The sequence below is a fragment of the Rattus norvegicus genome, chromosome 1 (genome assembly GCF_021556685.1).
Source record: "Rattus norvegicus strain SHRSP/BbbUtx chromosome 1, alternate assembly SHRSP_T2T, whole genome shotgun sequence".
NCBI classification, from domain to species: domain Eukaryota; kingdom Metazoa; phylum Chordata; class Mammalia; order Rodentia; family Muridae; genus Rattus; species Rattus norvegicus.
In genome coordinates this window covers 49,141,797-49,156,180 of record NC_141534.1, presented here as the reverse complement: position 1 = coordinate 49,156,180, position 14,384 = coordinate 49,141,797, and the positions used below count along the sequence as shown (strand labels likewise).

Here is a 14,384-nt window from a genome sequence, read left to right as displayed (position 1 = left end):
CATAGAAAGATACTGAAGGAAGAGAAAGATGTCTATACCTAAGGAAGAAGTTAAAGTTAGCAGTGCAAATGGGAAGACATCATACTCATTGATTGGCATAATAATGCAAATATGTTTATTATCCAAGGTGGTCTAAAGATTCTGTGCAATTCTCATCAAAATTTCAGTCACATTCTTAGCAGAGATAGAAAAACAACACTCGAAGTTCTGTGGAATCACCACAGACCCCAAATGCCAAGGCAGTCCTAAGTAGAAAGAGCAGGGGCACTTGGGGGCACTGAGGCAGAAGGATCATTAGGTTGAGGCCGGTCTGAGCTATGTAGGGATCCTTGCTTTAAAGAAGCAATGAGGAGAAAATTGCAAATGGACAGGTTTAAATGTGAAATATAAAAAAAATTCGTATGATCCTGAGAGGGTGGCTCTCACAGAAACAAAGCTGGAGTGATGACAAGCCCTGTAAAGAAGCAGAAGGGCAAGCTACAAAACTTACAAACCACTCCAACAGGTAAACAGCATGCTGATGAAGGGCTTATGGAAATTATAATTCTCAAAACTTAAAAGCTAAAAATATGCAAACCAATTAGAAAATGTCAAAAGTTGTGAGCCATAGGAGAAGATAATCCTGACAGACACATCAAAAGATGTAGCATTAGCCATTAGGGAAATACGATTTTAAGCTGTGGTGACATAGTTACTACACACCTATTACCACACTAACATTTAAAAACTGACAATAAGGGCTTCAAGGGTCCATAGAAATGGAAAGATACATTCAAACTTACAGCTGCATCTACCTGTTTCAAACAGATAACGCTTCTATACATAAGCCTGCATATGAGCATTCATAGCAACCTGTATTGTCATATTCTTAATATTTTTTTCATGAGGTAAATGATGAAAATGTGTCCGTCCAACCAAATTGTACTCAGCAAAGGCAGAGTTGTGGGGTAGAGGTGCTGGGAAGGTGGCTTAGCAGTTAGAGGAGCTGAGTTTGTTTGCCAGCACCAATGTTGGGTAACTCATAACTACTTGTAACTCCAGCTCCGTGGTAATCTAATGCCATCTTATAAACCCCAGCACAAGTAGGGGCAGGCAGGTGGGTTATTGGGACATGGTAAGGTCCTAGATGACTCAGGTGACTACTTAGGAAAAAGCAAGTCACTTTCAAGGTGTTATGTGCTATAAGGTTCCTTGCGTATAACACTTTTTTAAAAGTATTTTATTTATTTATTTTATGTATAAGTGCTCTGTCTGCATGTACAACTGCATGCCAGAAGAGGGCATCAGATCTCATTACAGATGGTTGTGAGCCACCATGTGGTTGCTGGGAATTGAAATTGGGATTTCTGCAAGAGCAGACAGTGCTCTTAACCACTGAGCCATCTTCCCAGGCCCAACATTTTTTAAAAAATAAAATAGTTAATAAGACTTTTGGGTGCACGGGGGCACCGGGAAAAGGCGGCGCAGGCCCTCCTGGTTACCGCCCTCACGGAGAGCTCAAAAGCAGCCCCCCACAAGCAACAGGTAAGACCAACTTTTTTTTTCCTTTATTAACTTGACTATTTCTTATTTACATTTTGATTGTTATTCCCTTTCCCGGTTTCCGGGCCACCATCCCCCTAACCCCTCCCCCTCCCTTCAATATGGGTGTTCCGCACCCCATCCTCCCCCCATTACCGCCCTCCCCCCAATAATCACGTTCACTGGGGGTTCAGTCTTAGCAGGACCAAGGGATTCCCCTTCCACTGGTGCTCTTACTAGGCTATTCATTGCTACCTATGAGGTTGGAGCCCAGGGTCAGTCCATGTATAGTCTTTGGGTAGTAAGACCAACTTTTCTGCTCCAAGCGACCCTAGTGGACTCAGGACACAGGCTCACAGGAACAGCTGAAGACCAGTAGACAGGAAAGACTACATGCCCGAAAGCAGAACACTCTGTTCCCACAACTGGCTGAAAGAAAACAGGAAAACAGGTCTACAGCACTCCTGACACACAGGCCTATAGGAAGGTCTAGCCACTGTCAGAAATAGCAGAACAGGTAACACCAGAGACAACCTGATGGCGAGAGGCAAGTGCAGGAACCCAATCAACAGAAACCAAGACTACATGGCATCATCGGAGACCAATTCTCCCACCAAAGCAAACACTGAATATCCAAACACACCAGAAAAGCAAAATCTAGATTTAAAATCACGTTTGATCATGATGCTGGAGGACTTCAAGAAAGGCATGAAGGACTCCCTTAGAGAAATCCAGGAAAACATAAATAAACAAGTAGAAGCCTATAGAGAGGAATCACAAAAACCCCTGAAAGAATTCCGGGAAAACAATCAAACAGGTGAAGGAATTAAAAATGGAAATAGAAGCAATAAAGAAAGCACAAAGGGAAACAACACTGGATATAGAAAACCAAAGGAAGAGACAAGGAGCCGCAGATACAAGCATCACCAACAGAATACAGGAGATAGAAGAGAGAATCTCAGGAGCAGAAGATTCCATAGAAATCATCGACACAACGGTCAAAGATAATGTAAAACAAAAAAAGCTACTGGTCCAAAACATACAGGAAATCCAATCAAAACTAAGGATAATAGGTATAGAAGAGAGTGAAGACTCCCAGCTCAAAGGACCAGTAAATATCTTCAACAAAATCATAGAAGAAAACTTCCCTAACCTAAAGAAAGAGATGCCCATAAACATACAAGAAGCCTACAGAACTCCAAATAGATTGGACCAGAAAAGAAACTCCTCCCATCACATAATAGTCAAAACACCAAATACACAAAACAAAGAAAGAATATTAAAAGCAGTAAGGGAAAAATGTCAAGTAACATATAAAGGCAGACCTATCAGAATCACACCAGACTTCTCACCAGAGACTATGAAAGCCAGAAGATCCTGGACAGATGTCATACAGACCCTAAGAGAACACAAATGCCAGCCCAGGTTACTGTATCCTGCAAAACTCTCAATTAACATAGATGGAGAAACCAAGATATTCCATGACAAAACCAAATTTACACAATATCTTTCTACAAATCCAGCCCTACAAAGAATAATAAATGGTAAAGCCCAACATAAGGATGTAAGCTACACCATAGAAAAAGCAAGAAACTAATCGTCTTGGCAACAAAACAGAAGAAAAGCACACAAACATAATCTCACATTCAAATATGAATATAACAGGAAGCAGTAATAACTATTCCTTAATATCTCTCAATATCAATGGTCTCAACTCCCCAATAAAAAGACATAGATTAACAAACTGGATACGCAATGAGGACCCTGCATTCTGCTGCCTACAGGAAACACACCTCAGAGAAAAAGACACTACCTCAGAGTAAAAGGCTGGGAAACAACTTTCCAAGCAAATGGTCAGAAGAAGCAAGCTGGAGTAGCCATTCTAATATCGAATAAAATCGATTTTCAACTAAAAGTCATCAAAAAAGATAAGGAAGGACACTTCATATTCATCAAAGGAAAAAATCCACCAAGATGAACTCTCAATCCTAAATATCTATGCTCCAAATACAAGGGCACCTACATACATAAAAGAAATCTTACTAAAGCTCAAAGCACACATTGCACCTCACACAATAATAGTAGGAGATTTCAACACCCCACTCTCATCAATGGACAGATCATGGAAATAGAAATTAAACAGAGACATACACAGACTAAGAGAACTCATGAGCCAAATGGACTTAACAGATATTTATAGAACATTCTATCCTAAAGCAAAAGGATATACCTTCTTCTCAGCACCTCATGGTACTTTCTCCAAAATTGACCATATAATTGGTCAAAAAACAGGCCTCAACAGATACAGAAAGATAGAAATAATCCCATGTGTCCTATCAGACCACCACGGCCTAAAGCTGGTCTTCAATAACAGTAAGGGAAGAACGCCCACATATACATGGAAGTTGAACAATGCTCTACTCAACGATAACTTGGTCAAGGAAGAAATAAAGAAAGAAATTACAGACTTCTTAGAATTTAATGAAAATGAAGGTACAACATACCCAAACTTATGGGACACAATGAAAGCTGTGCTAAGAGGAAAACTCATAGCTCTGAGTGCCTGCAGAAAGAAACAGGAGAGAGCATATATCAGCAGCTTGACAGCACACCTAAAAGCTCTAGAACAAAAAGAAGCAAATACACCCAGGAGGAGTAGAAGGCAGGAAATAATCAAACTCAGAGCTGAAATCAACCAAGTAGAAACAAAAAGGACCATAGAAAGAATCAACAGACCCAAAAGTTGGTTCTTTGAGAAAATCAACAAGATAGATAAACCCTTAGCCAGACTAACGAGAGGACACAGAGAGTGTGTCCAAAATTAACAAAATCAGAAATGAAAAGGGAGACATAACTACAGAATCAGAGGAAATTAAAAAAATCATCAGATCTTACTATAAAAGCCTATATTCAACAAAACTTCAAAATCTGCAGGAAATGGACAATTTCCTAGACAGATACCAGGTACTGAAGTTAAATCAGGAACAGATAAACCATTTAATCAACCCCATAACTCCTAAGGAAATAGAAGCAGTCATTAAAGGTCTCCCAACCAAAAAGAGCCCAGGTCCAGATGGGTTCAGTGCAGAATTCTATCAGAAGACTTCGTATCAATACTATCCAAACTATTCCACAAAATTGAAACAGATGGAGCACTACCGAATTCCTTCTATGAAGCCACAATTACTCTTATACCTAAACCACACAAAGACCCAACAAAGAAAGAGAACTTCAGACCAGTTTCCCTTATGAATATCGACCCAAAAATACTCAATAAAATTCTGGCAAACCGAATCCAAGAGCACATCAAAACAATCATCCACCATGATCAAGTAGGCTTCATCCCAGGCATGCAGGGATGGTTTAATATACGGAAAACCATCAACGTAATCCATTTTATAAACGAACTGAAAGAACAAAACCACATGATCATTTCATTAGATGCTGAGAAAGCATTTGACAAAATTCAACACTCCTTCATGATAAAAGTCCTGGAAAGAATAGGAATTCAAGGCCCATACCTAAACATAGTAAAAGCCATATACAGCAAACCAGTAGCTAATATTAAACTAAATGGAGAGAAACTTGAAGCAATCCCACTAAAATCAGGGACTAGACAAGGCTGTCCACTCTCTTCCTACTTATTCAATATAGTTCTTGAAGTTCTAGCCAGAGCAATCAGACAACAAAAGGAGATCAAAGGGATACAGATTGGAAAAGAAGAAGTCAAAATATCACTATTTGCAGATGATATGATAGTATATTTAAGTGATCCCAAAAGTTCCACCAGAGAACTACTAAAGCTGATAAACAACTTCAGCAAAGTGGCTGGGTATAAAATTAACTCAAATACATCAGTAGCCTTCCTCTACACAAAAGAGAAACAAGCCGAGAAAGAAATTAGGGAAATGACACCCTTCATAATAGTCCCAAATAATATAAAATACCTCGGTGTGACTTTAACCAAGCAAATAAAAGATCTATATGATAAGAACTTCAAGCCTCTGAAGAAAGAAAATGAAGAAGACCTCAGAAGATGGAAAGATCTCCCATGTTCATGGATTGGCAGGATTAATATAGTAAAAATGGCCATTTTACCAAAAGTGATCTACAGATTCAATGCAATCCCCATCATAGTAGCAATCCAATTCTTCAGAGAGTTAGAACAATTTGCAAATTCATCTGGAATAACAAAAAACACAGGATAGCTAAAACTATCCTCAACAATAAAAGGACTTCTGGGGGAATCACTATCCCTGAACTCAAGCAGTATTACAGAGCAATAGTGATAAAAACTGCATGGTATTGGTACAGAGACAGACAGATAGACCAATGGAATAGAATTGAAGACCCAGAAATGAACCCACACACCTATGGTCACTTGATTTTTGACAAAGGAGCCAAAACCATCCAATGGAAAAAAGATAGCATTTTCAGCAAATGGTGCTGGTTCAACTGGAGGTCAGTATGTAGAAGAATGCATATTGATCCATGCTTATCACCCTGTACAAAGCTTAAGTCCAAGTGGATCAAGGACCTCCACATCAAACCAGATACACTCAAACTAATAGAAGAAAAAGTGAGGAAGCATCTCGAACACATGGGCACTGGAGAAAATTTCCTGAACAAAACACCAATGGCTTATGCTCTAAGATCAAGAATCGACAAATGGGATCTCATAAAACTGCAAAGCTTCTGTAAGGCAAAGGACACTGTTGTTAGGACAAAACGACAACCAACAGATTGGGAAAAGATCTTTACCAATCCTACAACAGATAGAGGGCTTATATCCAAAATATACAAAGAACTCAATAAGTCAGACCATTTAATAAATAACCCCATTAAAAAATGGGGTTCAGAGCTAAACAAAGAATTCACAGCTGAGGAATGCTGAATGGCTGAGAAGCACCTAAAGAAATGTTCAACATCTTTAGTCATAACGGAAATGCAAATCAAAACAACCCTGAGATTTCACCTCACACCAGTGAGAATGGCTAAGATCAAAAACTCAGGTGGCAGCAAATGCTGGCGAGGAAGTGGAGAAAGAAGAACACTCCCCCATTGTTGGTGGGATTGCAGACTGGTACAACCATTCTGGAAATCAGTCTGGAGGTTCCTCAGAAAATTGGACATTGAACTACCTGAGGACCCAGCTATACCTCTCTTGGGCATATACCCAAAAGATGCCCCAACATATAACAAAAACACGTGGTTCACTATGTTCATAGCAGCCTTATTTATAATAGCCAGAAGCTGGAAAGAACCCAGATGCCCTTCAACAGAGGAATGGATACAGAAAATGTGGTACATCTACACAATGGAATATTACTCCACTATCAAAAACAATGACTTTATGAAATTCATAGGCAAATGGATGGAACTGGAAAATATCATCCTGAGCGAGGTAACCCAATCACAGAAAAACACACATGGTATGCACTCATTGATAAGTGGCTATTAGCCCAAATGCTTGAATTGCCCTAGATGCACAGAACACATGAAACTCAAGAGGGATGACCAAAATGTGAATGCCTCACTCCTTCTTTAAAAGGGGAACAAGAATACCCTTGGCAGGGAATAGGGAGGCAGAGTTTAGAACAGAGGCAGAAGGAACACCCATTCAGAGCCTGCCCCACATGTGGCCCATACATATACAGCCACCCAATTAGACAAGATGGATGAAGCAAAGAGGTGCAGGCCGACAGGAGCCGGATGTAGATCTCTCCTGAGAGACACACCCAGATTACAGCAAATACATAGGCAAATGCCAGCAAAAAACCACTGAACTGAGAACAGGACCCCCGTTGAAGGAATCAGAGAAAGGACTGGAAGAGCTTGAAGGGGCTCGAGACCCCATATGAACAACAATGCCAACCAACCAGAGCTTCCAGGGACTAAGCCACTACCCAAAGACTATACATGGACTGACCCTGGGCTCCAACCTCATAGGTAGCAATGAATAGCCTAGTGAGAGCACCAGTGGAAGGGGAAGCCCTTGGTCCTGCCAAGACTGAACCCCCAGTGAACGTGATTGTTGTGGGGAAGGTGGTAATGGGGGGAGGATGGAGAGGGGAAGCCCATATAGAAGAGGAGGGGGAGGGGTTAGGGGGATGTTGACCCAGAAACCAGGAAGGGGAATAACAATCAAAATGTAAATAAGAAATACTCAAGTTAATCAAGATAAAAAAAAAAGACTTTTAAGTGTGCCCAATTCACAGAAATGACAGATATAGTCATTGTTATAATCTGATCACAACACATTGTATCGGTGTGTTGAAATGTCACACTGTGACCTGTAAATATGTACAGTTCCTTTATGAAGATTAAAAATAAAAACATGGAGGCTGGGAGATGGTCAGTAGGAAAGTGTCTGTCTTGTAAGCATGAGAACTTGAGTCTGATCTCCAGAACCCACTAAAAAAAAAGCTGGGTCTAGGGGAGCACACTTGATATCCCCGAACTGGGAAGGTATATACAGGAGGATCCCCAGGGCCCGCTGGCCACCTGTCTAGGCTAATGAGTAGACTCCAGGCCAGTGAGAAACCATGTCTCTTAGGTGGTGGTGGCATTTCTGAGGATGACACCCAGGGTTGTCCTCTGGCCTTTGTACATGTGCTATGGTTCATGGACTACCAGCCCACACTCGCAGACATGAACTTGCACATATACAAATACATAGTCATACAAGATTTAAAATGTGTTCAAGTTTCAAATATTGAAACTTTTTTCATTCAAAATACTATCCAATTTCCCTTTTCCTTTCATAATTGTATTGAGTTACAACAGGCAGTGTCTCCAGCCCTCTTAATAGCTTATTTTGTGTACTTGAAGAAGCTTTCTTTGGACTCAGGATGTTTTCTCTTTGAACTGAACTGATAAAAATTCAAGGGAAATCTATTCCCTTAAACTCAGATTTAAAAAAAATAATAATGGTTTTCCATTTCTTTACTATCACTAAAAATTTACTGTAACAGAATACACACACACACACACACTTTACTAGGCACCAGAAGAATTAGTGGTAAAAGTGCTTAATAGAGAGAAATAGGGTTAGTAGGACTCTGTACCCATGTGTCCCACTGTGCGTTTGCTGTTAGCTTTGTGTCAGCTGACCACATCCCAACAAAATGGCCCTCATCACACCAGTAATCATCAGGAGCCATTAGCTGACACAGCTTTGCTGCTAGCCAGGGGTGGCCTGGTCCGTGTCAGCAGCTGTCTGCTTTGAGAAGTACTGTCTGCTCTTTCTAAGCCTTGTCTGTCCCTCTCAGCCTGGACAGCCGGACCCTCTAGAGCTTCAGCAGCAGCAGCAGGCCAGAAGAAGGGCTCTTGCCAGAAAACGAGCCCAACAGCAACTCAGACCACGAACACCTGAGCCCGTGGAGGGCAGAAAGCATGTGGATGTGCAGACAGGTATCTGACCACGCCCCTGGCATCACAGCTCACGAGCTGTTCATGTCAGTCCATTGGAGCTTACATTTTGTTTTCTTTATAATATTTCTGTATCCCTGTTATATGGTAAGGACATCTGTTTAGTAAACAAATAGATCTCATATCATTAGTGTCAGAAGTACTAGAAGGAGGGATTTGGACTTGATAAGAGTCCCTTGACTACACATTCCCTCTGCCCTTTCCACATATTGTATGTCTGTCGTAGTGAGGGTGACCACTGCCGTGATAAACACCACCACCAAGTAACTTGGAGAGGAAAGGGTTATTTGGCTCACACTTCCGCATTGTAGTCTGTAAGTCCTGACAGGAACTCAAGCAGGGCTGGAATCTGGAGGAGCTGATGCAAAGGCCGTGGAGGGTGCTGCTTACTGGCCTACATCCCAATGGCTTGCTCAGCCTGCTCTCTTATAGATCCCAGGGCCACCTTCCCAGGGATGGCACCACCCACAATGGGCTGGGCCCTCCCCTTCTATCACTAATTAGGAAAATGCCCTACAGGATTTCTTACAGCTCAATCTTATGGAGGCATTTTCTCAACTGAAATTCCTTCCTCTCAGATGACTCCAAGCATGGACAAGTTGACATCAAATTAGCCAGCACACTATTAAAGTAGAATTATTACTCACAGCCCAACATGAGTCACTTTTCCTTTCAAGACTGACAAGAGAGCATTGCAGCTCTGTGTGGACATTTACTTGTCCTTCAGGGAGAATGAACCCACTCATTTTTAGTCATCTGCTTTTCGCACTGGCCTGTCTCCTTTGCTCTCTTTGACTTTGCACATAGGTGTCTGTAAAGCAGGTTCCAGGATTCCCTGCTTGCCTCCCTCTCAGCTGTAGAGACTTTCCTTATGGGGAGCTAAGGAGGCCCTGACTGAGTGTGTACATAACACAGGTACCGTGAGGGAATGTGTAAGCAGCACATGAAGTTCTGAGTAAATTCGTGTATTATTGACATGGGCTTCAGACCCATAGCAAATTGGCCAAGCCTTCTGCTCTGAGTGTGAATATTGACAGTGTGCAAGTATGTGTTTACGGGTGATTGACCAGTGTGTGCAAAAATAAGCAACTGCAGCTTTCTCCTCCCAGATGTTTATGGCCTGAGACTACTTGCTACAGTCACTCCTACAGAGACTCGCTAACCACTCCCCACCCCATCCCATGGTGTGCATAAATGTGCTGAGACTCTGGGTTGCTGGGATAGTAGGTGCCACTCCATCACAGTGGGCAAAGCCCACCTGACCCCAGTCTTTCTGTGCTGTGTCTATGTGTCCTTTCTTCATTTCTTCACTGCCCCTAGTCAGGTTTCCAGGACCAGGCCATGCTGGACAAGGCATTTCCTGTTGACAGGACTTTGGTAATCTGACAGTACTTGGTGTTTTCTTTAGACTGATGTGACTTGAGATTCTCCTTCTATGCAGAGAAGGCCATAAGCAGATCACCAGGATTATTTCTAAACTAAAAGCAAAAAGAATAAACCACACTGCTTCCCCCTGCTCTTAAGCCAAACCTAGAATGAGTGGGTGTCAGTGATTAGCTATCCTTGTGATCCTGACAGCTGAGGCTTAGTGTTGGGCCTAGGTGTGTCTGAAAGCTCTGAGTGTGATCAACTCAAAATCATCAGCTCAAAACAGGAGAGCTTGGCTAATGTGTGCGTGTGCGTGTGTGTGTGTGTGTGTGTGTGTGTGTGTGTGTGTGTGTGTGTGTGTGTGTTGGAGAGGGGGGTCTCAAGCCAAGCTTCAGAACCATCCGAATATTAACTGATAAAGCCCTACTTTTTCTTTACTGTTGCCTCTGGCCCTTTACCTGTTACTCGCTTGTGTTAAAAAGATTCTGTGTGACAAGTAACTGACCCTTCTAACACATGAGGAGATTGAGGGCAGCGAGCTATATCTTGGCTGGATCCTGTATTCAGTATTTAATGCCAGTGTTCAAGTGCTTCACATGGTACATGTCGCCCTGCCTCATCCAGGTATTAATGCGACACGTGTCTGCATGTGTCTGTTTCTAAACTATGCATAGGAGAATACCAAAGAGCAAGGTGGTTTGGTGCATGATTCTTAAAGTCCCCAGGCACCTAACACACTTACAGCCAATCCTGTGTTTACTAAAACGCAGTCTCCTACAAGCGCTGTTCACTCTTCACTCAGGCACCTATGGTGTCATGTTCTCTTTTAATCCCATTTTACAATGAAAAGGCCAGGGCGTTCTCAGCCATGAGAAAGTGTTGAGTACTTTCATTCTAAGATTTATTTTCTAATTCATTTAATTTGTTATCGTTTCGGTTTAGGAGTCTATTTCGTTGTTTTGACTGTTGAACTCACACTCACTGTTGACCTGGGTTGGCCTTAAATTCGAGGTCCTCCCCCTCAGCCTTTTAAGTGCTGAGGTTGGCAGGTATGTGCCACCATGCCTGGTAACTTAATTCTGTTTGGGTGAGCTAACATCTCAAATGCATGTATGTACCAAAAATGGGATATAATTAATCGTAAGCCCTGTAATGTTCTTTCTAGAATTATACCTTGAAGAAATTGCTGACCGCATAGTTGAAATCGACATGGAATGCCAGACAGATGCATTTCTGGACAGACCACCAACACCCCTCTTCATTCCTGCCAAAACTGGCAAAGATGTGGCCACTCAGATACTAGAAGGAGAGGTACGGTACATCCTCTGGCTTCCCTCTACCTTGAAAACTGAGTTTCATAGACTCAAATCAGACTCATTTCTTGGATTTCTTTCCAGATAATGACCTATCCTGTAGTACCAAGAAATGTTTTTAAGTACACTATTTTGATTGTTCCTACTTTCTGATGAGAAACAAATTCATTACAAACATTTTTACACATTCAGTTTTGCTTACATGTTTACTTAATGTGTATACCTAAGATTTGTACCAAATAATTTGGAAGAGGACTACTGTTTATATAAGAGATTCCACTCTCAGTGACTTAACAAGTCACTGTGGAGTATATAACTTTTATGAAAGCACTGTATGTTTAAGAACTCTGAATGACATTTTCATTGCCACATGGAATGCGTAATAGACCAGTTTATGGAGTTAAAGTCATTGACTACATGAATGAGGTTATGGAGAAGTGGGAACAAAGGAACTTGAGAAACTCATTGAAATTTGGAAAGGAAGTCTTCAAGCTCTGCAGAGAAAGTGGTGACTTGTTAGACTTGAGTCACTTCAGATGGACACTATTCTTAGTCCTTAGTTCAAATGCCATTTTTAAGAACAGCCAGTCAATGTTTAGCAGGGGGAAAAAAAAAACAGAATATGAAAGTCAGGACACTTCCCTTTAGTTTCAGAATTCTAGCTTAAAATCATTAAGTGTTAGAGTTCACATTGATAAACATAGATTTCCTTGATTGTGCTTAACCTGATAGATTTTTGCCTGTGATCAGAAGGTTCCTGTGTGCCTTGTAGGGTTGTTTTGAGAGTCAAAGCACACACAGTAGTAGTCAGTGTCTGACGCACAGGCTACCCAGCAATCTGCTCTCGTCACCCCCTTTACATTCTTACCGTGCATGCGCTCGTGACTGAAAGTCTGTGTGCTTCCTTTGTTTTCAGCTCTTTGACTTTGACCTTGAAGTCAAGCCAGTGTTAGAGGTTCTGGTGGGGAAGACGATTGAGCAGGCCCTTTTAGAGGTGATGGAAGAGGAGGAGCTGGCCAACCTGCGGGCCAGTCAGTACGCATATGAAGAGATCCGGAACGTGGAGCTGGCCGAAGTGCAGCGACTGGAAGAGCAAGAGAGAAGGCACCGAGAAGAAAAGGTGCAGCTGTCTGTCTGTCTGCCTGCCTGCCTGTCTTGGTCTTTTATTTCTTCTCTTGTTTCTTTGGGATTGACACTGGAGCCCTGCATATGCTAGACCCATCCCCTATTTGAGTACCCAAAACTGTCCCTTAGTCTCTTGGCCACGTAATACATTATGTCCAAACTTACATATGGCATACCATGAAGCCAGTAATCTTTTTTAATAAATAGTAACTACTTACATGAAGAACACAAGCACCGTAAGAAATGTTCCTGTGAAGGTGACCTACAGTCTTTGTTGCTCAGGCCTCTCCTGTAGATCATGAATCTCTCACTTTTTGTAAATTTCACCTTCTATTAATGTATCTGAGTCAGCTTCCCAAAGCTCCCAATGAAATGCAGTTCTTCAGTACCGTGAGTCCAGCTGGATGCTGCTCTTAAATGTCGAGAGCTGGAAAGGAGCACTAGAGAAAGAATACCTTGACTTGCCATGGTCCAATAGCAGCAGGATAAAGGAAAGGAAAGAAGCAAGACCTGCTGGGGCTCATGGGATACATGGTTGGCAGACTGAAGAGAGGGCTCTGCCTGCTTCCTGGTGGCCAGGACCTTGTTTCCAAATTATGTTTTAGGAATCTTCATTAAGAAAAGTTTTATAACTCATTTTAATAAAATGTATCAATAGCCTACAGCTAGAAAATTCTATACTGTGTTATATTTAAGGGTCTTTCTGGTATTGACAGTGGCTGTCAGTCTACACACCAAATAGATAAAAGGTAGTGCCCGAATACTTAAACCAATGAGAACTATTTCCCAAAGAGCCCAAAGTACTGTGAAGACAAGTACACTTGGGGGCTGGAGAGATGGCTCAGTGGTTAAGAGCACTGACTGCTCTTCCAGAGGTCCTGAGTTCAGTTCCCAGCAACCACATGGTGGCTCACAACCATCTGTAATGAGACCTGATGCCCTCTTCTGGTGTGTCTGAAGACAGCGACATTGTACTCACATACATAAAATAAATAGTCTTAAAAAAAGGTACATTTGTAGAAAACGTCTACTAAATATGACATAATCAGATGGTTTTAATATTTTCTTCCCAAATTAATAATTCTTCCAAAATTAGTAGTTGTTTCTTTGAAGAACATAGGGCTCCGTAGAAATGTTCTATGCAGGTCTTTGCTTGCATATATAAAATAGACACTGACCACAGAAACAAGATCTTTACAAAGTATGTGCTTGCTGTCAGGAAGTAGATCATGGAAACAGCTAGAATCTACGTCATCTAGATCCATACTTGTTTTTAAACAGAAGATAGGTTATTCGAAGACTGTTAATGCCCCCCGCTTAATACAGGCATATAGCAAAGCATTCATTAGCTTTATAGATGTTGTTTGACCTAAAGGAGACAAATATATACTAAAAAAGAAAAAACAAGCTTTCATGATCTCGAAAGCCAGTTTAGCCTTACTAATTCAAAGAGGCATTAAAAACAAGTCAGATCATTGGCCAATGTCCTTCAGTGGAAAATACATAAGAATATAATTTCAAGTAAGTACTACTTTATGATATCACTAGTAAAAAGTATCATTTGTCATAGTTGTTTTAGACAAGGTCTCCCCCAGTGTAACCCCCATTCTCCTGTATCAACCCCCC

At 41.4% G+C, this 14,384-nt stretch overlaps 1 protein-coding gene across 6 annotated transcripts in view; it reads left to right on the top strand.

The window, feature by feature from the left end:
- Window positions 1–14,384, top strand: part of Rsph3 (radial spoke head 3) — a 52,237-nt gene that overhangs the window by 20,464 nt on the left and 17,389 nt on the right. For all 6 annotated transcript variants that reach the window (XM_087567637.1, XM_087567632.1, XM_087567649.1 and 3 more), the window contains 3 exon segments: window positions 8,793–8,934; window positions 11,486–11,631; window positions 12,550–12,753. In XM_087567637.1, the coding sequence (XP_087423763.1) occupies window positions 8,793–8,934; window positions 11,486–11,631; window positions 12,550–12,753 (492 nt within the window).